This window comes from Pelophylax lessonae (assembly GCF_965119305.1).
Source record: "Pelophylax lessonae genome assembly, chromosome: 5".
NCBI classification, from domain to species: Eukaryota; Metazoa; Chordata; class Amphibia; order Anura; family Ranidae; genus Pelophylax; species Pelophylax lessonae.
Window position 1 is genome coordinate 235365791 of NC_138772.1, and position 27983 is coordinate 235393773.

The window sequence follows — 27983 nt, forward strand, 5'->3', positions numbered from 1 at the left end:
ATGGGTACCACAAGTACCTTTATCAACCTTCGTTTTCTTCTTAGCAGACACCGCGGACACCGAAGCCGGACAAAATCTTCCGGGCCTCTTCACATTCCGCAGCGATCTTCTATCCGGATACCCGGCGGAAGCCGTCGCCCGATGATGACGATTACCGGATACGTCACACAGGTCACCGGAGGCGGACGATGCCATTCGCGAGGCCGGACGAGCGGAAGCGGCGTCACTCCCGGGGTCAACAGGAACAGGAAACACGCCACAATCCCGAGACAACGATGGCGGAGGATCAACATGAACCGAGGCGTCCACCGGAATCGATAGGCATTTCCTCGCCCATTCTTCACCGTCGGCACCTCTAGCTCTTTCAAGTAAGTCACGCAGAAGGGACTCCATCACTCCAACGAATTCTCTTGCTCCGCTCCCGGCAACTGATTTTTGACAGTTGCTGCAGCAGTTTATATAGGCAACTTTTTTTTTTTTTAAAGGTTTGAAAACTGTCCAATCCTTGAACTGTGTGTCTTAGCCAATTAGCTTGTCACCTAACTGACCAATCTTGACCCTTATATAAAACACCAATCCTATTGTTTGAATACCAATTTTTTTTTTTATCATGCCACGGCCCCATACATGCATGGCAGGTACCTTGACCCGCCATGCATCTCATTCTTTACACAAGAAAGGTGAAGGCTTCAAGAAGATAAGCAAAGCTTTACTTATCAGTCAAGTAGCAAAAATGATACTGTAGCAAAAGTGATACAACAATTTAACAAAGATGGAACTGAAACCATCTCACAGAGATGTCGAGGCAGTCCACTGAAGCTAACACCTCGACAGGAGCGTCTTCTGATGAGAAGGGTTGAAGAAAATCGCCATGTAAGTTCACTGAAGTTAGCTACAGATGTAGAAAGCCAAACTGGGGTGATTGTTTACATACACGGTAGAGGAATAGCATGCATGGGTGAAGCCTCCCCTAAAGCCCATGCACAAAAAAGCCTGCCTAGAATTTGCCAAGGCCCATGCTGAAAAAGAAGTAGAATACTGGGTCTCTGTACTATGAAGTGATGAGACCAAAATATACGTTTTTGGAACTGATGGCTTCAAAACTGTATGGCGTCACAAAGGTGAGAGGTACAAAGAAAACTGTATGGCGCCAAAAGTGAAACATGGTTGTGGCAGCTTCATTTCATTGATGGTATCATGAATTCACAGATGTAGTGATCTATATTGAAAGAGAAGTTACCATGACTTTGTGCCCTTGGTTTTCGTGCACTTTTCCAACATGGCAATGATCCAAAACACACATCTAAGGCCACTGTTGCATTTCTGAACAGGGTAAAAGTGATTCAGTAGGCAAGAGTTGTATGTCTCCTGATCTAATCCCAATTGAACACCAATGGGGAATTCTGAAGAGACAAGTTGAGCATCACTCTCCATCCAGTGTCCAGGCTCTAAAAGAGGTCTTTCTTGAAAAATGGAAAAAGATAGATGTTGCAATATGTCGCAAACGTGTTCATTCCATGCCTAAAAGGCTTGGTGCTGTCCTTACAAATCATTGAGGTCATACAAAATACTAGATGTAGTATTTTGTTGTGGGGTGTACTCATTTTTGTATCAACTAATTTGAGTAAAACTGAAGATCTTGTAATCTAAGTTATATTAACCTAATTGTCATGTAATGAGCTAAACAAATGTTCTATAAAACATTTTGGAAATTGTTCTTGTGTTTATTGAGATAATGATTAAAATCTTACTTTTCAAGAGGTGTACTCATTTATGCTGAGCACTGTGTGTGTGTGTGTATATATATATATATATATATATATATATAGGGATGCACCAAAATTTCGGCCACCAAACTTTTCGGACGAAAATGGACCTATCCCATTTCGGCCGAAAATGGGTTAAAAATGCCGAAATTAATGGCCGCCGTGAGGAGGGCGCAGCGCAGGTTTGAAAAGTCCCGCCTCTGGCCGGCCGGCCGCCTCTCAGTGATGTCCCTACTACGATGTGCATGAATGAACTGACCCACCTGGGCGGGAGGGCAGGCGAGCGGCCGCTAATAGCTATAACTATGTGAGCTCTTCACTTCCCTGTCATGCGGATATCTCCTCTGACAGGGAAGTGAAGCGCTCACATAGTTTTAGCTATTAGCGGCAGCTCACCCGCCCTCCCGCCCGTTGTGTTAGTTAGTCAGACTTTTGTGAATCCATGTGATCAACTGCCTAAAATATTGTTTTCTAGCAAAAACTCTTCTATGCAGTCTTTTATCTTAATAACTTTAGAAGTAAACTAACTATCCTGTATTTATGTGGTAAAGACTTGGATCCCTTTATAAATTTAGGCCTTAAGCCAATCCAATGGCACCACACCAGTCATTAAAGAGTCTCTAAAACTTTAAATAAATCAGCTGAACTCTTTGAGGATCCGTGGGTGTAAGCCATCTGATCTAGGTGCTTTATTCACCATTATTTTGTCTAAATGTTTCAGAACCATTTCAATTTTGAGCCATTAGGGTTTTTTTGGGACTACGCCAATACTAACCCCAATATGGACATGAGCTTCCACATTTTGCTTTGTATACACAGAGCTTAAAAAATTATTTAATACATTTAGCTTCTCATTGTCCTCAGTCACCAACTCAAAATTATCTTGGAAAGGGTCTACATGTCCAGACCTGACCTTTTTACTAATATGTTTGAAGAATTTTTGAGGATTTGTCCTACTTTTTTTTGCAACCTGTCAATCGTTTTGAATTTTTACAGCCTTGATTATCGTTTTACATAGGCTGTTATATTCTTCGTAACTTTTAAATGATGATAGTGTTCTTTCGTTATTAAAAATTTTAACTATCCTCATTTTTTGTTTCATAGCTGCTCAATCTTTGGATGTGAGTCACATAGGTTTAACCTTTCAGCCTTTTCAACTTATTGCCCCCGGGGAATAAATTTTACAATGCGTTTCCATAAAGTCGATTTAAAACACTCCCATTTTCTGTTCTGTGTTCCCTGATGACAATATTCTCTCCAAGTCTTGAAGATCAGCCATCAGCCTTGGAAAATCTGCTCTGTTAAAAATGTAGTGTTATACTGTTCCAGCAGTACCATTACTCCAGTCATTTGGAGAGTACCAAAAATCCTCCATTATCATCACTGTCCCAACTCTTGCAAGTCTTTCTATATGTGCAAGGAGCTGTGTTTCCACCTCCTCATTAACAATTGGTGGCCTTTAGCAAATTCCAACAAATAACTTTGAAATATGTACACCCATATATGGCTCCAGCCATAACGCTTTAGTACCATCACACTCTCCAACAAGCTTCCGTTTCACACTCGCTTTGAAAAAGAATATTCATGAATATTAATAGCCCACTTGTGTGCAGAATGAAGCCAATATTCAAAAATGCCAAATAAATCATTATTTCCTTGTATGCACTAAATCTTCCAACTCTCCTATTCTGCTTGGCAGATTTCTGGTATTGGCAAATGCACACTTTACAACCATTGTTGCAATTTGCTCTTCTGTTCTGCATATCTATTTTTGTAGTGCACATATAGTACAATTGCCAGTGGTTGTAACAAAGGAAAGCCCGTATCAGCTCTCATAGTCCCTTCACACATCCTACCCTCCATTTGTTATATGATGAATATTGCTTACCATTTTACTTTTGACAAGTTCTTCTATAGCACTGACAAGTTCAGCTGCACTTGGAGTTTCAGAACTAGTAGGACGTACCAGTAAGCGAGGAATCTAAAAAAAAATTAATAAAAAGCCAAATTAAAATGCAAATGCAAAAGAAAGTAAAACATTTTCATGCGTTTTTGGTTAAAGGTACAACAACGTGTACGATCTTTACATGTGCATCTAAAAAAATTAGAATATCATCAATAATTTTAGTAATTCAATTCAAAAAGTGAAACTCATATTATATAGATTTATTGCTATTTTTCAAGCATTTCTTTCTTTTATTTTGATGATTATGGCTTACAGCTAGTGAAAACCCAAAATTTAGTATCTCAGAAAATTAGAATATTGTAATAAAGTTCATATATTAACCCACAAAGGGGAGAGATTGGGGAAGTGTTTATGGGAATATACGATACCAAGTAAACAGAGGAAAAAGAAAAAATAATAATGGTATATCTAAACGTGTAGTACAAGCTAAAAATGACAAAGTTTTATTGGGTATACAATTAAAACGCTCCCTTTAAAGGGGTCAGCATGGTAATAATCACATAAAAAAATAATTGTTTACCTGTTTCAGACCACCCCCTGCAGATTTACTGCGGCAAGGTGGCTCGGCTGTGTGAACCGACGTAACTGTACACCAGTCGCGTGCGTAGCTAGGCCGTTCTCGCGCGCGCCGTTCCCCCGATGTTCTGATTCGGTTCAGAACCGATCAGTCATCACGGTTCAGGCCAAAGATTTTTTGCCTGGACCTGGTGATCGGTTTTGACCAATTATAGAACGCCCTGTGCCTGTGTAATTTAAGCACAGGCACAGGAAATGATGCAATCTTCTCTCCTGGAGCCCTTTTTTGGTTCCAGCGTGAGAGAACATCTACCGTGAGTACACAAGCACTACACTGAAACCAGTACATATAGGCACACATTTAATCCCCTGATCACCCCCCAGTTAACCCTTTCACTCCCTGTCAGTGTACACTATATACAGATAATTTACTGATCACTGTATTAGTGTCACTTGTGACTTCCGTTAGTGTGAGAGGCAGTTAGAGGTAGTCCCAAATAGGTTTAGGGTACCGGCCATACATCCCTAATAAAGATTAAACCCCCTGATCACCCTGTTAACCCTCTTACTCCCTGTCACAGTGTACACTATATACAGCATGCAGATCATTTAGTGATCACTATATTTGTGTCACTTGGGACGGCTAGTGTGAGAGACAGTTAATGGCAGTTAGAGGGAGTCAGAGAGGTTTAGGGTACCCGCCATATATCCCCCTAAGATTTATCCCCTGATCACCCCCAGTTAACCCCTTCATTGCCCTGTCACAGTGTCACTATTATATTGAACCTGATGAATGATCAGTTCTAAACCGAATCAGAACATCGCGGGGATGGCGGGCGCGCATGCCCCCTAGCCCCGAGCGCGACCGACCTACAGTTACGTCGGTTCATGCAGCCGAACCACTTTGCCACAGTAAATCTGCGGCAGGCGGTGTGCAACAGGTTAATCAATTATTTTTTTATGTGATTAATATGCTGACCCCTTTCTGATCACTGTATTAGTGTCACGGGTGACATCTGTGTGACACCTGTTAGCGTTAAAACAGGATAGCGTCAGATAGCCTGCCGCATTAGAAGGAATACATTTTAACCCTTTGATTGCCTGTAACACACACACACTTAACCCCTCTATTACTAGTATAGTGTCTGAACGGATCAATATCTTTGATCTGATCAGAACTATACTAGCGCCCCCAGTAGTTTAGTATAGTGTTACCAAAACGCAGCATTAGCAGGATCAGCCCCGATATCTGCCAGCACCTGGGTTTAGCCCCTCTGCCACTCCCCTGTCCCCCCCCCCTCAAGAAGTACAGAATCCGCAGATTACTGTCACTTCCAATGCACAGCACAATAAACTACAGCGTTAGAGTCAGGCCTGATCTCTCCTAGCACTAGCAGTTTAATTTTTGGTAGCGATTCAAACAGTCCACCTGTGAGTCACACTAGGTACCTATAAATTTTATGGCCAAAATGTCCAAACAGAGGCACACAAGTGAAGGGGCCTACACAATGCTGAGCGCAATGGGGAAGCTCCACTGTCAGAATCAGGCTCAGTATTCGAACCTGTAGAGAGCAGCTGCACCTTGACAGATAGCTCTGATGACAGAGCAGCAATCCCTGCTAACGTCAGGCGTACCCGGCCCGGTTCTTCTGGTGCAACAACCACACGGTTCTTGTTTGCAGCAGAGTGTCGGTACTAGTGCCGCTCAACCTTCTGGTGAACTGGCAAGCACCAGCAGCCTAGTACATCCTGGTCATAGTCAAACCAGCACTGTATTTGCAGATGATACTAAATTAGGCTTGCCAATATCTTCTATGCAGGATGTGGAAAGCTTGCAAGCGGACCTGAACAAAATAACGGGGTGGGCAACTACATGGCAGATGAGATTTAATGTTGAAAAATGTAAAGTAATGCACTTGGGGGCCAGAAACCAGAATGCAAGCTACTCACTAGGGGGGGAACCTCTGGGTGAGTCTAGGATGGAAAAGGACTTGGGGGTACTGGTAGACAACAGGCTTGGCAGTGGCATGCAATGCCAAGCCGCCGCAAGCAAAGCCAACAGAATACTGGGTTGTATAAAAAAGGGGATTCACTCTAGAAATAAAGAGATTATTCTCCCGCTCTACAAGACTCTGGTCCGGCCACATCTGGAGTATGCTGTCCAGTTCTGGGCACCGGTCCTCAGGAGGAATGTGCTGGAACTGGAGAAAGTCCAGAGAAGGGCAACAAAAATAATTAGGGGAATGGAGGACATCAGCTATGAGGAAAGACTACAAGCACTGAACCTATTCTCTCTGGAGAAGAGATGATTGAGGGGGGATATGATATCAATGTACAAATACTGTACTGGCGACCCGAGCATAAGGAACAAACTATTCAGAGAGAGGAGATACAAGACGACACGTGGCCACTCACTAAAACTAGAGGAAAGGCGGTTTAACCTTAAAGTGCGTAAGGGGTTCTTCACTGTAAGAGCGGTAAGGATGTGGAATTCTCTTCCACAAGCAGTCGTATCAGCAGGGAGCATTGATAGTTTCAAAAAACTATTAGATGGACACCTTAAAGACCGCAACATACAGGGGTATACAATGTACGGTTAAAAGCAAACACACACACACACATCATAGGTTGAACTGAATGGACTGATGTCTTTTTTCAACCTCACTAACTATGTAACACTTGGTCACTTGGAGAATCCCATAAATGCAGTTAAAGCTGGTGTGGTGGCTAGTACAATTAGTGTCCCGCAGCCATAATTTGAAGACGGGCCCCTAGAGCCCAAAATGTCTTTACCTGATGTGCTTGCAAATCCTGATTGGGAGCCCACCACTTCTGCAGCGCCTGTACTTCCCCTATTCACTGGCCAACCCAGAATTCAGGTGGAAACAGACGATTTTACTCCCCTTGATTTCTATGAGCTGTTTTTCACAGAAGATCTGTACAGATCTATTGTGGACCAAAGCAGTTTATAAGCCATTCAAGTCATTGTCGCAAATCCAAATTTGACCCTTGCCAGAGAATTTGCAAGGAAACGTATCACTGTTTCCAAATTTAAAACCTTTCTAGGCCTATCCCTCCTCATCGCATTACTAAAAAGAGTGAGTTGCAGTCATACTGATCCACTGACCAAATTCATCATATGCCCGTGTTCTCTGCTGTCGTGGCCAGGACTAGATAAGAGCAAATCTTGCGGTTCATGCGCTTAGGTGACAATGAACTCTGTCATTCTCGGGGTGACCCTGGATATGAGTGGCCCTAGAAAATTCAGCCCCTCTTAAATCACATTTCAACCAGAATTTTGCAGCCTTGTATATGCCCCAACAAGCTGTGTTCGTTGAGGAGTCCCTGATTAAATTTTCTGGCCGCCTTGCTTTCAAACAGTTTCTCCCCAGAAAGCATGCCAGATATGGGGTCAAGATGTATAAGCTTTGTGACAGGGCAACAGGCTATACATGTAGTTTCCAGATTTAAGAGGGAAAAGATAACAATGTGGAGCCCCCCAACTGCCCAGATAAAATGGAGAGCAGTGGCAAGATGGTTTGGGACTTGGTTTTACCCCTCTTTGGAAAGGGGTACCATTTAGACATGGACAATTATTACACACGCGCGACACTTTTTAGTCACCTTTTTGATTCTGGAATTAGCACATGTGGCACTGTGCGACCTAATCGCTAGGGCTTTCCCCAACAGCTTGTAGATTCCCAACTTAAATACGGGGGAGAGAGCCTACTTGAAGTATAATAAATTGCTTGCAGTGAAGTGGAGAGACACACAGAATGTTTTCGTTCTGTCCTCTATTCACGCAGATACAACAGTCCAAATTGCAATGGCGACTGGTGTTGTTGAGAAGCCCCTCTGTGTCCATGAATACAACCTTGTTAGGGGAGGACTTCAACGGTCAGATGATGGTGCTGTACTTAATTTCCCATAAGGCCAGACGCTGGTAGAAAAAAGTGTCTGTTAACTTATTCCAATTGGCTCTGCTGAATGCTTATGTGCTATACAAAGCATCAGGAAAAGGTGGATCCTTCCTGAAATTCCAGGAAGAGATCATCACAGCCCTTCTGTATCCAGAAGGTACTGTGGTCCAAATTCACAATCCAGATGCAGTGAGCCGGCTGCAAGAGGCATTTTCTGGATGTGACCCCTGGTACCCCTACGCAAAGAGAACCCCAAAAGAAGATGTCGCGTCTGCAGATATAGGCATGACACCCGCTATTTTTCTGTGCTGGCCAACCTGGGCTCTGCATCGGGGACTGTTTCCGTCGCTACCACACATTAGTAGAGTATTAGTATAGGGTACAGCATGGCACAGTCTAGGGCACACTTTCACACAGGGTCTCAAAAGAGGTTAGATGGCTTTCGCATTTTGAGAGACCCTAGCCTGTAACAGTTTTTTAAAATTACAAAAAAAGTTACATAAAAAAAAAGTTACAAAAAAAAAAAATTAAAAAACCCAAAAATCGTTGTTGGTTTATGGAGTTAATTTTCTGTTCTTACTCTATGTTTCAAATCTTTCTACTTTTACTGTACTTTATTATATACTGTTAAACTGTAATGTTTTATTGTTACTGTTTTTCATTGTCAACCAAAAGTCCTTTGCAGATACCACCTTTAAACTGTACTGTATGCTATAAAAATGTAATGTTTTATTGTTACTGTGTTTTATTGTTAATCATTGTTTGCTTTGCAGGTACGCCCATCAGCTGCAGCACTAATTTGTTTATTCTAACAGCAACAGCGTTTGCTCTCAGCATATATGTAAATCAATAAATGCAGCGCTGTAGGAGGTGATTTCACCACCACAGTTAAAAAAGAGCATATATGGCGAAGCATAGGGGATGGGGTGGACACAGAGGGCGGATCTCCGCTATGCTTTGGCATATATTTTTTAACACTTTTCTTGGCAGAGATTTTTTCATCCACGTCGATTAATGCTAATGGAGGAATCTGCTATGTTTTGACAGCCAGCAGTCGGTGTTCATGTAAAAGCAATCCTAGCAGATAATTAGCGCCCCCCCCGTCACCTTCCATGGTTTTCTCGGGCTCTCCTGTCCCACCGGGTAACCCAAAACTGCAGCTAATGGCTCCAATCATTTCTATGGCGTAAGATACCAGGAGCTACGAACATTTCATGACTTCGGTTTCGCCAGATAAAATCTGCGCCATTGGGGAATTGGGAAAGCATCTTATCACTCCAGTCTTGGTGTGGTCAGATGCTTTAAGGGCAGAGAAGAGACCTAGAGTCTAATAGATCCCAATTTTACTTATTTATTTTTTTAAAAAAGGAGTACCTGTCACTACTTACTGCTATCATAAGGGATATTTAAATTCCCTGTGATAATAAAAATGATAAAAAATGATTTAAAAAAAAATAAAAATTAAAGGGAAGGTGTCAAAATAAAAAATAATAAAATTCAAGCACCCTGTCCCCCGTGTTTGCGCACAAAGGCGAGTGAAAGCATCAGTCCGGTGTTATATGTAAACAGCAATTGCAGCAGGCATGTGAGGTATCGCCCCAAACGTCAGATTGAGGGCAGTAATTCTTGCATTAGGCCTCCTCCGTAAATCTAAAGTAGTAACCTGCAAAAGCTTTTAAAAATGTACGTAGTTTGTTGCCACTGTACGAGCGCGCACAATTTTAAAGCATGTCATGTTTGGTATCTATGTACTCGGCATAAGATGATATTTTTTATTGTATTTAACCAAACAATTGGGCAATATATAGTGTATTTGTGCATTAAATTGAAAAAAAAAAATGGATTTTTGTCTTATTGTAAAATCCTTTTTTTCTGATGTTCATTTGCGGACACAGCTCCATGTCTTCTTTGACCCTTGGGTTATGCTGCTCTCCATAGGAGGACTAGGCAGAAACAAATTTGACAACGCCCCTAGGGCAGTCCTAAGGGGTATACTTTCCACTTCCTGCTACAGGACTTTAGGTTAAAACAAGCAGCATCCGAAGAATGCATAACCTAACTCAACAGAGGGGTGGATGCTGTGTCCGTCCATGAACAATGGATTTTACGGTAAGACAAAAATCCAGTTTTCTCTTTTGTTCCATGAGGAAACAGGTCCATATCTTCTTTGACCCTTGGGACATCCCAAAGCAGTTTCAATATGAGGGGTGGGAAAATCACAGCAATACACATAATTCCCAAAAAGGGCTAAACATAGCCAACCAGGTAAACCAGGAGCTCAACCAGGAACAATTGGAGATCACCAACCAGAAAGAATACACCCTCAAGAGGCAGGAGCCTCTGCAACAGCAGCATACAAAACTTTGCGGCCGAACGCAGCATTCGCAGATGCAAGTACATCCACCTTGTAAAACTTTGTGAATGTATGTACAGACGACCATGTGGCTGCCCTGCATACATGAACCGCTGACGCCTGACGACGAAAGGCCCAGAAAGCACTAAGCACCCTTGTAAAATGCACCTCAACAGGGAAAGGAGGATCCTGACCCTTAATGGAATAGGCCTGCACCATGGTCTGCCTGATCCATGTGGAAATGGTCACAGCAGATGCGGCCTGACCCTTACGAGATCCATCTGTAAGGACAAAAAAGGAATCCGATTTTAGAATGGACTTAGTCACCACCAGGTACACCCTAATTGCCCGAACCACAACCAGGGAATGCAAAGCAATTTCTTTAGGATGTTTCAGCTTAGGGCACAAGAGAGGCAAAACAATGTCTTCAACGACTAACAGGGACGTAGCACCATTTTGTCCCTGTGAACCACCAGGTAAGGTGACTGACAGGACAACACAGCCAGTTCTGACACCCTGCGTGCAGAAATAATAGCCACTAAAATTACTACCTTCTGTGGCAGAGTAAGCAGAGGAAGTTCACAAATATTTTCAAAAGGCGGTTTTGAAGAACTGACAGTACTAAATCGAAGTCCCACAGAGGTACCAGAGACCTTACTGGAGGAGCCAAGCAGCGAACCCCCTGGATGAAAGTGTGAACCAAAGAATTTGCAGCCAACAGCAGTTGAAAAAAAAATTGCCAGGGCAGAAATCTGGCCCTTGATGGTGCCCAGAGCCAAACATTGATCTACACCTTGTTGAAGAAACTCCAGCAGACGGAACGCCGAAAAGGAACGAGGAGAAACCCCCCCCAAGACTCACACCAAGAAATATACGCCCTCCACACCCTATGATAAATCTTCCTAGAACTAGATTTTCTACCTTTAACAGTGTAGGAATCACAGAATCCGACAACCCTTTATCCTTCAGTACCTGGCTTTCAAAAGCCAGGCCATTAACCACCTAACGACTATTTACTGTGGCACTCAGCCGCTTACAGGCAAAGTGACGTAGGGGTACATCGCTTGCCCATGAGCCTGTAGGGGGCGAGCATGCGCCGCCACCACACTCCCGCTCATTCCCTGGGGAGCCAGTGCGTGTGACCGGCAGCTCCGATGGTCGCCGGCCACTCACGATCTCCCGCATGAGACGGAGAAAGACAGACGGCTGATGTAAACACAGCCGTCTGTCATTCTCACTAAAGTAGTCACAGAGGCTATGCGATCCTGCTATGTAGGATCGTATGTCTCTGTGATTACATCACAAGCCACGCCTCCCCACAGTTAGAATCACGCCCCTAGATCACCAGTAAAGTTAACCCCCTCCCTGCCAGTGTCATTTTTACAGTAACGGTGCATATTTATAGCACTGACTACTGTAGTAATGTCACTGGCACCCCCAAAAGTGTCAAAAATGTCAGTCAGGGGTCTGATCCGTCTACCGTGAAGTCGCAGTCCCGCAAAAAAAAAAAAAAAATCGAAGATCGCCGCTATAGTTAAAAAAAAAAAAACAATAAAAATGACATAAATCTTTCCTGTAGTTAGTAAACGCAATACCTTTTGCGCAAACCAATCAAAATACGTTTATTGTGATTTTTTTTTATCAAAAATATGTAGCAGAAAACAAATTGGCCTAAAATGTTAAAAAATTTTGATTTTTACTTTTTTTTTTTGAGAATTTCATATAAAAAATGTGAAAAATTTTGTTATTTTTTCAAAATTGTCGCTATTTTTTTTGTTTATAGTGCAAAAAATAAAAATCGCACAGGTGATCAAATACCACCAAAAGAAAGCTCTGTTTGTGGGAAAAAAAGGACGCCAATATAATTTGGGTACAGCGTTGCATGACCACGCAATTGTCCGTTAAAGTCACGCAGTGCCGAATCGCAAAATAGGGCCTGGTCTTTGAGCAGCCAAATCCTCCGGGGCTAAAGTGGTTAAGACCAGAAGGATATTCCCCCTCAATGACCAGGCCCTATTTTGCGATTCGGCACTGCGTTATTTTAACGGACTACTGCGCAGTCGTGCGATGCTGTACCCAAATAAAATTGATGTCCTTGTTTTCCCACAAATAGAGCTTTATTTTGGTGGTATTTGATCACCTGTGCGATTTTTATTTTTTCGCTATAAACAAAAAAAGAGCGAAAATTTTGAAGAAAAAAAACAATTATTTTTTACATTCTACTATATGACATTCTCCAAAAAAAAATTTAAAAATCAAAATTTTTTTTAACATTTTAGGGCAATTTGTTTACTGCTACATATTTTTGGTAAAAAAAAAAAAAAAAAAATTGCAATAAGCGTATTTTGATTGGTTTGCGCAAAAGTTATTGCGTCTACTAACTACGAGAAAGATTTGTCATTTTTATTATTATTATTTTTTTTTACACTAGAAATGGCGGCGAACTGTGATTTTTTTGTGGGACTGCGACATTGCGGTGGACAGATCGGACCCCTGACATTTTTGACACTTTTGGGGGTACCAGTGACATTAGTACAGTAATCAGTGCTAAAAATATGCACTGTTACTGTAATAATGACACTGGCAGGGAAGGGGTTAACCCTGTGGGTGATTAAGGGGTTAAATGTAAGCCGGGGAGTATTTCTAACCGTGGGGGGGCGTGGCTTGTGAAATGACCATAGAGACATGTGATCCTATAAAGAAATATAGAAGGATCACATGGGCTCTATGGTCATTGCAGGGAGAAGGACAGTCGGCTGTGTTTACAACAGCCGACCGTCCTTCTTTCTCAGCGAGGAGCGATCGCGGGTGTCAGGCGGCAATCGGAGCGGCCTAATGCGTGCATCAGCTTCCCCGCTGCCTAGTGGGGGGGGGGGAAGCGTGCCGCTGGCACCGCGCGTGCTAGCCTCCTAGCTTCCTGCACGCGACCGATGTAGACCTGCGTCTGTTCGCGCAGGAGAGCCACCCTGCCGCATTAAATCTGCGGCGGGTGGTCGGGAAGTGGTTAAACAACTGTGACAAGAAAAAAAAAAATTAAACATTCAATGGGCTCAACATGTGTCTCGGGAAAATTCCTTGGGGTCTCGACTTTTCAAAAAGGAGTAATTTGGGAGGGGGGGGGGGTTGTACTGCCATGCCATTTTAGCACTTCAAGAAATGAGATAGGCAGTCAAAGTAAAAGCTGAGTAATTTACACTAGAAACTTATACACTATAGTTTGTGGACACTATAACTTTTGCGCAAACCAATAAATATACGCGTTTTGAGATTTTTAATTTTTTTGTCAAAGATGTAGCTAAACACATTTTGGCCTAAACGTATGACAAAAATTGAGTTTATTGGATAGCTTTTATAAGAAAAATTTGAAAATGTTATTTTTTTCTCAAAATGTTATGTATTTTTTCATTGATATCGCAAAAAATAAAAACCACAAACTGCACAATTACCAGTTAAAGTCACGCAGTGCTAAATTGCAAAAAATGGTATGGTAAGGGGGTCCAGAAGTGGTTAAAACAATGTGAAAAGCCACAAGATGCCAGCTATGAGAAGCACAGAAATGAGACATGATACAGATGAATGAAACTCCAACGCGTTTCAATGATATAAGTATTCTTCAGGGGGTGAAGGTCTGTTACACAGTTATGAGGATCTCGGTAAAATATACATGAATCAATATACAGTATCTTATAAAAGTGAGTACACCCCTCACATTTTTGTAAAAATGTTATTATATCTTTTTATGTGACAACACTGAAGAAATGACAATTTTCTACAATGAAAAAGTAGTGAGTGTAAAGCTTGTATAACAATGTACATTTGCTGTCCCCTCAAAATAACTCAACACACAGCCATTAATGTCTTAACCGCTGGCAACAAAAGTGAGTACACCCCTAAGCGCAAATGTCCAAATTGGGCCCAAAGTATCAATATTTTGTGTAGCCTCCATTATTTTCCCACACTGCCTTAACCCAGTTGGGCATGGAGTTCACCAGAGCTTCACAGGTTGCCAATGAAGTCCTCTTCCACTCCTCCATGAGGACATCATGGAGCTGGTAGATGTTCGAGATCATGCGCTCCACGTTCCATTTGAGGATGCCCCACAGATGCTCAAAAGCGTTTAGGTCTGGAGACATGCCTGGCCAGTCCATCACCTCACCTTTACCCTCAGCTTCTTTAGCAAGGCATTGGTATTTTGGAGGTGTGTTTGGGGTTGTTATGTTGGAATACTGCCCTGCTGCCCAATCCCTGAAGGGAGGGGATCGTGCTCTGATTCAGTATGTCACAGTACATGCTGGCAATCATTCCCTCAATTAACTGTAGCTCCCCAGTGCCAGCAGCACTTATGCAGCCCCAGACCATGACACTCCCACAACCATGCTTGACTGTAGGCAAGACACACTAATCTTTGTACTCACCTGGATAGAGATTTTACCAACAAAGAAGAAATTGAGTAAGCCATAGGTTCTTTCCCTCCTCCAGCCAAGTGCTGCCGGGCTCACATTGGGACCCTTGGGCCCCGATTACAGGCCTTGTATAAATATTGCCTTGAACACAATGTACTACCTGATTCCTTATTAGAGGGCACATGTGATTCTGCCGCCCAAGCCGTAAAGACCTAGCGCATTGTAAAGGCCAATCGCCCTGCTCAGCATGGATTTGAAAATTCTTACCAAGGTCTTGGCTGCCACACTAACAGGTTGTTTCCTCGCTAGTTGATATAGACCGGGAAAATCAACAGACACCAATCTTAGGAGGTTGTTTGCCCATTTGCAAATTGCACATGAGAACTCGGGGGCTAGAGTCTTGGTTTCCCTGGACATGGAGAAGGCCGTTGACTCGGTGGACTGGGCTATATGACTGTGGTTTTGGGTCGTATGGGCTTTGGTCCTCGTTTTATAGCCTGGGTATCATTGTTATATAGGTGCCCCGAAGCGTCCTTGAAGATAGGAATAGGGCTGTCGGATCCTTTTGTAATTGGGAGGGGGACATGACAAGAGTGTCCACTTTCGCCCTTTCTGTTCGCCCTGGTGATGGAGCTGATAGCGATTGCTCTACGAAGGTCCCAGGCTGTTAAGGCCCTATCAGTGGGGGGAATTAGGGAATGCACAGCCTTATATGCTGATGATCTTTTAATATTTCTGCAGGACCCGGGTCCGTCCCTACAGGCAGTTTTTGAGATTTTAAACACTTTTTCTAAATACTCAAGATTAAAAGTAACTAAAGGGATGGGGGTGTGTGTCTCCCAGCTGATCACATTTAGTTTGCACCCCATGGCTTTTTCGTGCAGCCATGCGTTTTTCGTTGCCAGTCGTGGATTGGAGCAGGTGGGGGAGGATTGGGCGGCCTCCAATCCCATCTGTTTCCAATCCATCTATTAGCAAGCATGTACTTCCCTTTGTGAAGACACTTATACACTCAGGTTGAGCAGTGTTATTTAGTGTTAGGTTCTGCCTTGTCGCTGGCCTTGCAGCTTCCGCATGCATTTGCACATATGTGTTAACTAAACTCCTGCTTTTAACTTATTTGTTAGACAGGTTTATTTTGGTTTGTTAGCAGACTGGTGGGTAAGTATTTCAAACTGGGGATCGGCTGTTTTTCACACACCCTCATTTATCCCATCTTGCTTTGACTATTCACAGGGATGGAGACACTGTGCAGTGCTCGCCAGTTCTCATATAAAGTCCCAAATTGCCCATTTCTTGTAAAAGTAAACTGGGGAAAGTCTAGCATCCTACCCACTGATAGTGGTGCAGGAGCGCTGCAGCATTTGATGTCATGATTCCTTGGGTGGATCAAATCAAATACCTGGGGGTGGTCACCTCGGCAAAAGTGCTAGATTTCCTGGCCTTAAACTTGCATCCCCTGATTCCGGCATTTAAAAAGAGGTTGGAGGCCTGGAAACATCTGCCCCTCTCTTAAATAGGAAGGATTAACCTGATCAAAATGAAGCTTTTGCCCATTATTCTGTATTTTTAAGGGCCTCACCGGTGTGGGTTCCTAGATCCTATTTTAAAAAGATAGAAGGACTGTTCTGCTCTTTCTTATGGTCTTCTGCGCATCCTAGACTGGGAATTCGAGTCCTTCAGGAACCCTTGGGACAGGAGGGACTTGCGCTACCAGATCTACATAAATACTTCTTAGCAGGTCAGATGGTATATGCTCGTAGATGTTTGTTTAGGGATGATAGAGACGCAGCCAATGTTCTGGAGGCAGCATTAGTGGGCTCGTATGAGGGATTACATCATTCACTGTTTCAGGGACTTTGGGATAATGGTAGGCTCACAAACTCCATGAAGGTCACAATTAAAGTGTGGGATAAGGTACGGCTCCTTATGCAACTGGAGGATAGCGGGCATTCCCTGGCTATGCCGCTTTGGTTTAATTACAATCTACCGCACTTTGTCACCATACCGGATCCAGGAATATGGGCAGGATTGCTGGGATGTATGCCTCGAGCTTCACGGAGTGTTGGTGATGTCGGCACGCTCTGGCGGACTATGGGCATATATTTTGGCATTGTCTGTTCATACAGAGGTTCTGGCAGGGGGTGGTTGGGACTCTTGAAGATATTACCACTTTGAGGGTGCCTTTGATGCTGACAGTGTGTTTGCTGGGTTTGGTGGAGAAAATGGCACCCCTAAGGGCACAAACATTTTTTATTGTCGGTTACTCTGTTCTATGCGTGCAAGGCTATTCTTCTGCATTGGAGAAAGGCCGAAGCACCATCGGTGAAGTACTGTAAGTCACTGGTGAACAAGATGCTACCATGTTACAAGGCCACATACCTAAATAGAGGATGCCTTAAAAAGTTTCAAAAGATATGGCAGGGTTGGAATGAGAGCCCATCCACTCTTCCCTGAGGTGATTGTGGTCCACCACTGGTGAGGGTGGTGGTCACCTTAGAGGGGTGAGTTGAGGTCCCATGAAACTTAGGGTAGTAACAAAATGAAGTCTATGTCTAGCAGACGACAAGCAGTGGGGAAGGGGTGGGGGAGGCTAACTTGTGCTCCTGGGTGATCGAATGTGTGGGGGAAGCACTACCGCGCTGAGAGTCTCCTGGAAGGATTTTCTTTTTGCATTTTCCTGTACGTATTGTAGTACATGAGCATTGCACTAGGGTTGGGGGGGATGGGGGGATTTTTGGTTGCACCTGTAGGTGCGGGGATGTAGTTGTATTTTTCTTTTCTCATTGTCTGTTATTTTCTTTTTTTTTTTTTTTTTTTTTTTTACTTGAATGTTTAAAAATGAAAATAATTAGAAAAAAAAAAATAGAAAAAATAGTATAGCCTTAAGATAGATAACCCTCCCCCCCCCCCAAAAAAAAGAAAACCCAAAAGAAAAATAAATTGTATTTTTCTTTTGGATTTTCTTCTGAAACATTATGGATGTGGATGCTCAAAGACATCCAAGTAGGGTTGGCCAAGCTTCATATAAGAAGGGGGAGCAGATGAGGAGTGAACCACAATATCACAAAACAATTGCTTTTTTCAAAACCGTGTGGTGGAAAGGTACAGGAATCACAAATGTGTGATCTCCAGTCCAGAAAAAGAAACCAGATCAAGCAATTGTCATGTGAAAAGTTTTTGAAGCTTAACTGTTTACCATTTCAGGACAATATTTAATTATTGACAAGTTCATCAAAGGAAATACCTTGTCATCTTGTGAATCAGCTTGGAGGAGGCTGTGCTGCTGGATAGCCATAGGTGGTGGCAGTGGGACAGCATCGGGCCCTTCTTCACTCTCTTCTTCTCCACAGCTTTGCATGCCCGATGATGATGATTTAGAAAGAGTGCCACTGCTAAGTCCTTCATTTCGCACCCGCTACAATGAATATGTTAAACATGGTTTCATTCAAGAGGAGATACTATATGTATATAATGTACAGTCATTAGAATCATTACCTTAACTGTACATTATGAATATCACATTTCAAACATTTCCATTTCTAAAATACAGTATGTAATAAAAACATTTATAGAACACAATTTTTTTTGATTTAACAACATGTATGGAAGAAAAAAGTTTTCCTTTACACTTTTTTTTTAAATTATATTATAATTTAAATTAGTCTAAATTTCTAATTCAAAATGCAACTTTCTCATTCACCATTAACTATCTTTACCTAGTTTTTATTTTCCCACTTTTTCAGTAGCTTCCTGGTTTCTGGCCAAGGCTAAAATAATGTCATACATCCCAGGAGTCTTCATGGGCATTTTTTTCTTCAATCTGGAGGAGTTCTCTCAGCTAAGCCTAAATGCCAACTCTTTTTAAAAGTGACTCCTCAAAAGGGTAACGTATAGCAAAACGTTTGGGGACCACAAAGGGTAATTCTGGTTGTTCCCTTTCCTTACAGGAAAAGCTGTCAAAATCAGGCACATAAGGAAACACCTTTGGAGTACGATGCGCCTTGTGCGTACGAAACGACACAGCCACGTCCGTGGCTACATCAGCCGTATCCTAAAGTCTGAGAGACCAAAGTAATGGCGAACGCTGGCCTGAAAATTGAACCTGCCACAGTGGCGGACCAGAGACTCAGCCTTCCTGTCTACAGGGTCTTTAAAAGACGGAGCGTCCTCCACTGGTAGCAGAGTGACCTTAATTAGCCTGGAAACCTGAGAATCCACCAATGGTGGGACTGTCAGTTTCTTTAAGAGGGACTCCTCAAAGGAATACCTCCTAGCGAAATGCTTAGGTATCCCAACCATGCGTTTCGGGGAACCCCACTGACTAGCGACAATCTCGTCAAAATAGGCGGGAAAGGGAAACACCTTAGTCACCTTGGGAGGTCTGCTGGTACCAAATTGCACTGGCGCGGCCGATGCAGCATTAGCCGTGTCCTCCATTTTTAAACTTTCCTGCATTGATACAATCAGTGCCTCCACAAGCACCATTTCTTGTGCAGATGTAGTGGAAAAGGACTCCTTGCTGTCTGAGCATTCGAAGTGCGTGGATGTAGACCTTGTGGGGTTAATCGCATCCGGGGCAGCCATATCAGCCTCAGAATGTGAGGACGCAGAGAAAGTAGGTGAAGACAGAGGTCCCTTTTTACCACGTCTCTTCTGAAGGGCCATGGCCCCTTTAGACACCAGTGACTGCAGGACTGTCGTTATGGCCGCCAGGGCGGACGGAGATTCAGAGGGTCCCGCAGCCTCTGAGAGTGGGTCAGGTGGTGACATTTGCTCTGGGGAGCACCATAGAAAAACTTGGGGACAACTAAGTGTTTGCACAAAACATTTTTGAAAACTCTGTAAAAATTCCACCACCACTGTACCAATGGCACTACAGGTTCCAGCACACTGCTATAGCAGGATGAGAAAATATCATACAGCCCCAGGGACTTACCACCACCACTTGCAGGGAGAGAGAGAGAGAGAGGAGCCAAACTGCTTGCTCCACACCGTTCAGAAAGGAAGAGGAAACGGCTGTACCGCCGCTAGAGGCCCACCACCGAGCACCGCTCCTGTGGCTACAAGAAAATGGCCACCCATATACCTCAATGGGAAACTACAAGAAAATGGCCACTGGGCTACACAAACATGCATCCAGCAAGGGGCCTAGCTAGGGACCCCCCACCCGGGCATATGCACACCATACCACAAAAGGAGCCGCTGCAGCGCGCTCCCACATCGCTTCCAGCCACAGCTCCCCACACTATCAGCACAGCCACCTCAGCCATGGAGGCTAGTGGGACGGGGGGGGGGGGGGGTTAGCACAGGTGACCCTATGAGGATGGGGTGCCAGTAGGGTGGGAAGGGCACAGGAGGGGCCGAACAACTCGGAGATGGGCCCACATCCACTCCAAAATATCCCAGAGGACGGGGGGGGACACTACTAACCAAACGTTCGGAACCGGGCGGGCACCATTCTGGGCAGATCACCTCCCCATCTTGGAATGGGGGAACTGCGGGCCAGGGGTACGCTGCGACTCAGGCCGCGACCCTGGTTGTGTGCGTCCTCGTGAGGTATTTCAGTCACTGGCCAGCCCCCGTCCTGTGGGGCTACGTCGCTGCCAACCGAGCACGGAGCTACGATCCGCACACGCTCTCTGGCCAGACTGGGGAGACCGTAAGGATCTAGGCTATCCAGTGCGTCACAAGGTCCGGAGGTTTATTGTAGTTCTCACAGGAACCGACTTGATTGTAGAAGGAAAAAACCACAAAAGGAAAAAAGTCCAGTTTAAAAGGAAAAACTGCTAGGACTAAAGATCCCAGCAAGGTGCTAGGTCCTTAATCCCAACTAGGCAGAAAAAAACTGAGATACTAAATCAGGAAGTGGGAGTATACTCACTGGGACTCCCTAGGGGCATAGTCGAGCTTTGTTGACTCTTTTCCACCGAGTGTCCTACTCGTATGAAGAGCAGCATAACCCAACTGTCAATGAACAAAAGAGAAATCCTATTTTCGCTTTCGTTCATTGACGGACACAGCTCTTCATCTTCATGACCGTAGGGACGGCCCAAAGCAGTGTCGAACATGAGGGGTGGGAACAGCAGAAAAATGTCCCCAAGGCTAAACATAGCCAACCAGGTAACTTAGAGCTCAACTATCAACAACCTGGAGCTCACCTGAAAAAAACACCCTCAAAGAAGACAAGTCCTCTAAATAGCAGCCTGCAAAACTTTGTGGCCAAAAGAAGCATCCTCAGATGCCAACACATCCCCTTTATAAAACTTAGCGAATGTGTGTACAGACGACCAGGTGGCCACCTTGCAAACCTGCACCACTGACGCCTGAGGACAGAAGGCCCAGGAGGCACTAAGCACCCGAGTACAGTGTGCCCTGACAGGAAAAGGAGGAAATCTGACCCTTAACAGAATAAGCCTGAACCACAGTCTGTCTGATCTATCTGAAAATGGTAGCAGCAGAAGCAGCCAGCCCCTTGCGAGGTCCATCCGTAAGGACAAATAGTGAGTCTGACTTTGGAAACTACTCCATAGCTGTCAGGTACACCCTAATTGCCCAAACCACATCCAGGGAATGCAAAGGAACTTCCTTAGGATACTTAGGCCTGGGACACAGGGAGGGCAACACAATGTCTTCATTCAAATGAAAATCAGAGACGAACTTTGGAAAGAATGACGGACACTGCCGAAGAACCACCTTATCGCTGTGAACCACTAGGTAAGGTGAACGACAAGACAGTGCCGCCAGCTCAGAAACCCTGCTTGAAGAAGTAAAAGCCACCAAAAAGGCCACCTTCTGGGAATATGAACTGACAACACCAAATTGAAGTCCCATGGCGACAATGGAGACCGCACCGGGGGAACCAAGTGTCTCACTGCCTGGAGAAAGGAGTGTGTGGCCAACGGATTTTGAAAGAAAATTGCCAAGACCGAGACCTAGCCCTTGATAGTACTCAAGGCTAGACGCTGCTCAACCCCTCACTTGAGGAAAGCAAAGATCTGAGTCACAGAAAAGGAGCGAGGGCGAACCTTGATGGTTTCACACCACGCAATGTACGACTATCAAGTATGATGGTAAATCTGACGAGAAGTAGATTTCTAGCTTTTAACAGTGTAGGAATCACTCATACAGAAAACCCTCTATCCTTCAGCACCTGGCTTTCAACAGCCAAGCTGTCAAAGCCAGCAACTGTAGACCAGGACGGAAGATCAGTCCTCAGGACAGCAGATATTCCCAGAAAGGAAGTCTCCAAGGAGCATCAATGACCAGCCATACCAGATCGGTGTTTCAAGACCGGCGAGGCCAGTCTGGAGCCACTAGGATGACCGGAATCCCTCCTGCCTCAATCCTGTGCAGGAGTCTAGGCAGAAGCTTGAGAGGAGGTATATCAGGCGATACTGACTCCAGGGAGCCGCTAAGGCGTCTGTGGCATTGGCTAGAGGATCCCGAGACCATGCCACAAACCTCCATACTTTTCTGTTGAGGCGAAAGGCCAACAGATCCACCTCGGGAGTCCCACATCGGAGACACAACTGATCAAACACCTCCGGATGAAGTGGCCACTCTCCTTGGTATAACGCCTGAGATAGTCCGCCTGCCAATTTTCCACTCCTGAAATGTGCACAGCAGAGAGGGCTGGAACAAACCATTCTGCCCCCTTAGAATGCTGGCTACTTCCAGAGCCGCCAGAACACTTATCCAACGTCAGCTGTGGAACCCCTTGAATGAAAGCACGCACCAAGGAATGCGTGGTCAAGGGTCGCTGAATGAAGACCTCCCAGGCAGACATCTTGCCCTTGATGGAACTCAAGGCCAACTTCAGCTCAACACCTCGTTGAAAGGTGAAAATCCAAGCCACCGAAAAGGGTCCACCACTGGTGGGACAGTCCGGTTTAGAAGTGATCTTCTAAGGGGTACCTCACTGCAAAGGAACCACAAAGCGACATTTTGGCCTGCTCCCAATCTTTGTAGACAAACCTGTCAAAATAGGAAACACTTTTGCTGCGTGAGATGGCTTGTAAACACCAAAAGGAATGGCCACCTCCGCACCCACCTCAGCTGCATTCTTCATCTTCAATGTCTCCCGCACGGATTTAACCAGTGCATCAACCAGCACCTTCTTGTGCGCCGCTACAATTGTGGTGGAATAATCCTCACTATATTACAGACCAGGGAACATGGCTACAAGACCCGCAGGGTGGGCCACGTCCGCCGCGACAGAGGCAGATTCAGGATCTGACGAGACAGACGACGCAAGGAAACCACGAAAACACAAAACTCATAAGGGGCCGCCAACTGAGGCTCCCCACAGAGTGCACCGACTGAGGGCCCACGAAAGGGGCCAACGACTGAACCCTGTAAAAGGGGGTCGCCCGCTGATGCCCCTCCAAGGAAGCACACATAGGAGGCCACAAAAAGAACCCTCTGTAAGGGGGGCCACCTGCTGTGATGCAGGTAGTCCTGCAGGCAGGATACCCCTATTGTCCTGTAGCACCGCAGGAAAGGGCTGGTGCCTTACAGAAAAATGGTGGCTACTGCTGCTAGCGACCCGGACCGCCCCCCCCCCCCCCCCTCCAGAAGGAGGTGGTTGACTCGGCCGGGGCCTAAATTTCTGGATGCCGGGCTGCCGGTGTGGGTCCGCAAGGGACAGGGAGCCAACAAACAAAACGGAGGGGAGGGCGGATGCCCTAACGGAAAGCGACGGCTTCAGCCTCCCTCACTGGGGCCACCCCACACAGCACCAACGCAGCAGGCCACAAAGCCTCGGCCAGAATTACCGGATGGTCCGACCGCGTGGAGCGTTGACCCGCTGATGCCAGGTCACCGGCTCCCCAGGCCCTATGAGCTGCAGGAGGTGAGCCCAAGGGACACCCCCCCCCAGTAACAACCCCAAGGGTGCAGGGGAGACAGTACCTAGGTCAGGGGGAAACAGACAACCTGTAATCCCCCAAAGAGCAAAGTGCAGTAATGCCGGCTCACAGGCTCACTCGGGGAGGGGGGTGAGGTGGGAGAGGGACCGACCTCCCTAGGGAGTACCCAGGCTCCACATAATGCCCAGGGATGTACAAGGGGGGCCCCTTACTTACTGATCCAACGAAAGCGTGCGGGTAATACTCCCAAGACAGAACCTCCACCAAAGTGGGGGAGCTGTTGGCCAAGGCAACACTGTGACACAGACTATTGCGCCCGGTCATATATATCTTCGTTAAATGTTTAACTCGCTGGCTGCCCTCAGGTCGCAGCAGGGAGCCAGGTCCTTACTCCTCACTAGGGAAAAAAAAAAAACTGAGGGCCTATAGCAGAGAGGGGGGATGTATACCAGCTAGGACTCCCAATAGGCATAGCCAAGTCTTTTCTCTGCCTAGTGTTCTACTCCTGTGAGGGGGCGATATAACCTTATGGTTCTGAATATGGAGCGCTGTGTCCGTCAATAAACGAAAAAGAAAACGACAATTATTAAAAGTCTTCACTGAAAAGTATTGGAAACAAAATGGCAAAGGTTATCACAATAAAGTGGCCATCACCCAAAACTGCATATTGCGCTATGACCTGTGCATAGTATTGTTTAAAGCCACAAACAGGGAAACCCTGTTTTACCTTGGCCACGATGCTGGGCCTAGTAAGGTCCAGGCTTTGCCCATCACAATGGGCATACCACTAAATGGGACTTCATGGTTTGAGCCACAAAAATGGACCACAGCCCTGGACCTTTTGCAGCCAGCAGCTACCTTGACACTTCGGGCCAAGGTAAGCACCTAATGTGTGATTCAGTACCTGAAGCAAACATTACAGACTGGCCCCGCACGAGGTCCAGGATACAGTCCCTGAGCTACACAGTGAAGGTAACTGATATGGAAAGTGCTAAGTAGCACAAGGCTAAAAAGTCAGATGTTGATAGAATTAGGAAAAAACTTATTCAAAGGCTTAAAATATATATTCTCTGGAGGAGAACAGGTCTCTTCCCAAGCCTAAGCTAAGGACACTAGCTAAATCTGGAGCCTCACAGAGTTGGCAGGGTTATATGGGTGTGGATTTACTAAAGGCAAATAGCCTGTGCAGTTTGCAAGTGCAGTTGCACCCATTTACCCAGGATGTAAATGTGGCAAAGCTCTGCTTATTTCCATCATGCAACATGTGCAAGCAAAAATACTTATTTTTTTTATTTTCCTCTTACCTTATCTTTGCAAGTGCAGTTTCACTCATTTTCCCCAGAGCTTAGCAAACGTGGTAACACTACTATGTAAAGAATACCCAATAAGTTAAGAGGGAAATTAAAAAACAGTATTTTTGCTTGCATATGTTGCATGATGGAAATAAACAGAGCTTTGCCACATTTACATAAGCACTGGGGATATTTAGTGCAACTGAACTTGCAAAGTGCACAGTGCTTACAGTAAATCCACCCCATAGTCTATGAATACCAGTTCTGTACTGAATGATGATATATTTTTCATAAATACTTTCCATGGCAAAATGAAAAAAAATATTTCCAAAGCATAGAAGTAAAAATGGCAAAGAATAAAAACAAAAAAAATTTAAATAAACCTCCTACAATACCATTTTCAAAACTTCTGTGATTAAATATTACACAGAAGCTGTATGTATAAATTCAAATAAAGGCAACATGATTTAAAGCATACAATGAAAGCGGAAATAATCACCACCTGTTACTGACCTCATCAATCGTCTCATCCTGTGGTGTTGCAGCACTGTCGTCAGAGTCCTTTTGGTAGCTAGAATCAGTGTTTTTGCGCACATCTCTACTTTTTTTGTGTTTATGGGCCAATTTTTTCACATGACCATCAGCTTTTCCACTGCTAAGCCGCCTTACAGGGCTTGTTAGCCATTTTCTCAAAGTATTACCAGGACGCTTTGGGCCTGGTGAACTCTGTGTACCAATTACATGAGGTTGGAGGGAATTGACCGAAGATGGTGGACTTGCATCATTACCAGAGTAGTCTGCAAGAAAGAAAGATCAAAACAAGTTATTTATATTCTTTTTAAGATTATCAATACATTTTTTGATAGTCGGACAAAAATGGACAAGGTTTATACAGTAATACAAACAGAAGATAAACGTCCGATCAATCTGGTCCCGCACCATCACCCTCAAATTGCATAACCAAAAAAAAAGAGAATTTTTTTCCCGTAAAGAAAAAGGGCTATATCCGTGCTGGACAAGCCACTCTGAGAGACAGACACTGATCAAATAGTATGTAAAAAATATACTTCATTCACTACAATACTGATAAAATACTATACAGCAGTAGTACAGTAAAGATATAAACACAAAACACAGAAAAACATGCGTAGACCTCTTATTCACACCCTGCCCCACCAAACCCCACACAGGTGCACCTTCTGCATGACAATCTCTGGCCCTTGGCCGGAGATGTCAGCAATGAGTGTGGGAGAGAGGAATGTAGTCAGAGCGGCCGCCGTTTTGGCGCCAAACTATTTAAACGGCACCGAGTCTGCAATCACAGCAAGACTGTTGTGAGAGCAGACTGGAGGGTGTGAGGTAAGCACAGATACACAGTAATAGTTATGATGGAACAGGGGGGTCTTACTATAGAACCCCCATTTATGTGACATAGGGTATCATACACACTTCTGCCTCTCCCATATGTTGTTTGGTCCATTTAGGGGTGTACCAAAATACGCCAAGGGTCGCTAACACAGCTTCCCCATAAGAAAAGTCTGATACACAGCAGTCTTTCCTGACCTCAGAGGATACCCTGGAGAGGTATGTCTTTGCATTTTTAGTGCTTCTGCTTTTTGGCTCTGTTCCAGTTATTTAATGAACAGGATTTTAGTATCTGGTTTTATCTATTAATTTCCTAGGGGTACCTGATGAGGGCTCCATATGGGCCATTGATCAAGGGTACTGACTATGTGTGCCACCTGGACATGCATTCCGGCTCTTTCCCACGCCTTTCATTGACCACGGTGGAGAGTTTATTTTAAGACCCCTGCTATTCCATTTGCAATCTACCCTGTATTGGGGGCAAATATTATCATCTACTCCCCATAAGAGGTTCTGTGACAACTGCGAACTGGTCTCATACACTGGCGATCCAACAAAAAAAGCGCTCACAAGTGGTCTTTGTCCTTCTCAATATGGGACCATATCTGATTTGTGAGTATTATGATATTTGGACTATATATGATTAATGTATATTGATTTGTTTATATTTGCAACATGTGTTATGTATATGGTTTGCATCTTCGAGATTATGTCTTAAAACCGATTTCTATTTGTATATTATATCTGCTCTTTTTCTCTTTTTATAAGTAGAATGACATTGTGAATCCTCTACACCTACCTTTCCCTGAAGAAGCCGTGTTGGCGAAATGCATTGGATACCCTAACCTTGCGCCACTGTAGGGCATTCCTTGTGCACCTGTGTGGGGTTTGGTGGGGCAGGGTGTGAATAAGAGGTCTACACGTGTTTTTCTGTGTTTTGTGTTTATATCTTTACTGTACCACTGCTGTATAGTATTTTATCAGTATTGTAGTGAATAAAGTATATTTTTTTACATACTATTTGATCCGTGTCTGTCTCTCAGAGTGGGTTGACCAGCACCGATATAGCCCTTTTTCTTTACGGGAAAACATTTCTCTTTTTTTTTGGTGCAGTAATACAAACAGCTGACAAGATGAGATAGCTGACATAGATCTCTAAGTCCTGGTATCAGTCATATAAAAAGTCTACAATGTAACCCAGGCCGATGGTAGCCAATCTGAAAACTCATGTTACATACAGTAAGTCACGCTTTAGTAAAAATTTGGCTAGATATTAGATCATGAATGTAATAATGACAATATCCAGAGTACGTAGCCTCTGGAACCACTTCATGATAGTCTCTCTGCTTCTCTTGAGGTTTCAATAAAAATATTATGGAACTTAAAAAAAAACAAGGGCTAGAGATGGAAGATAAAGGAGGATGAAGCAGGATAAACTAAATCCATTTTTCTGTATGCAGAAATGCTATTTAAAATGCCTGAAAGTCAATATAAAAAGTATCAAACTAAAATTACTACTGGTTAAACTCATC

The 27983-nt window shown here is 44.3% G+C and overlaps 1 protein-coding gene across 3 annotated transcripts in view; it reads right to left on the reverse strand.

Moving 5' to 3' along the window:
• TRIO (trio Rho guanine nucleotide exchange factor) overlaps positions 1 to 27983 on the reverse strand; it is an 855771-nt gene that overhangs the window by 332958 nt on the left and 494830 nt on the right. For all 3 annotated transcript variants that reach the window (XM_082259530.1, XM_082259529.1, XM_082259531.1), the window contains exons 35-37: positions 25600 to 25883; positions 18172 to 18342; positions 3655 to 3747 (exon numbers count right to left, since the gene is read on the reverse strand). In XM_082259530.1, coding sequence (XP_082115656.1) covers positions 3655 to 3747; positions 18172 to 18342; positions 25600 to 25883 — 548 coding nt within the window. The remainder of the gene's footprint in view (positions 1 to 3654; positions 3748 to 18171; positions 18343 to 25599; positions 25884 to 27983) is intronic.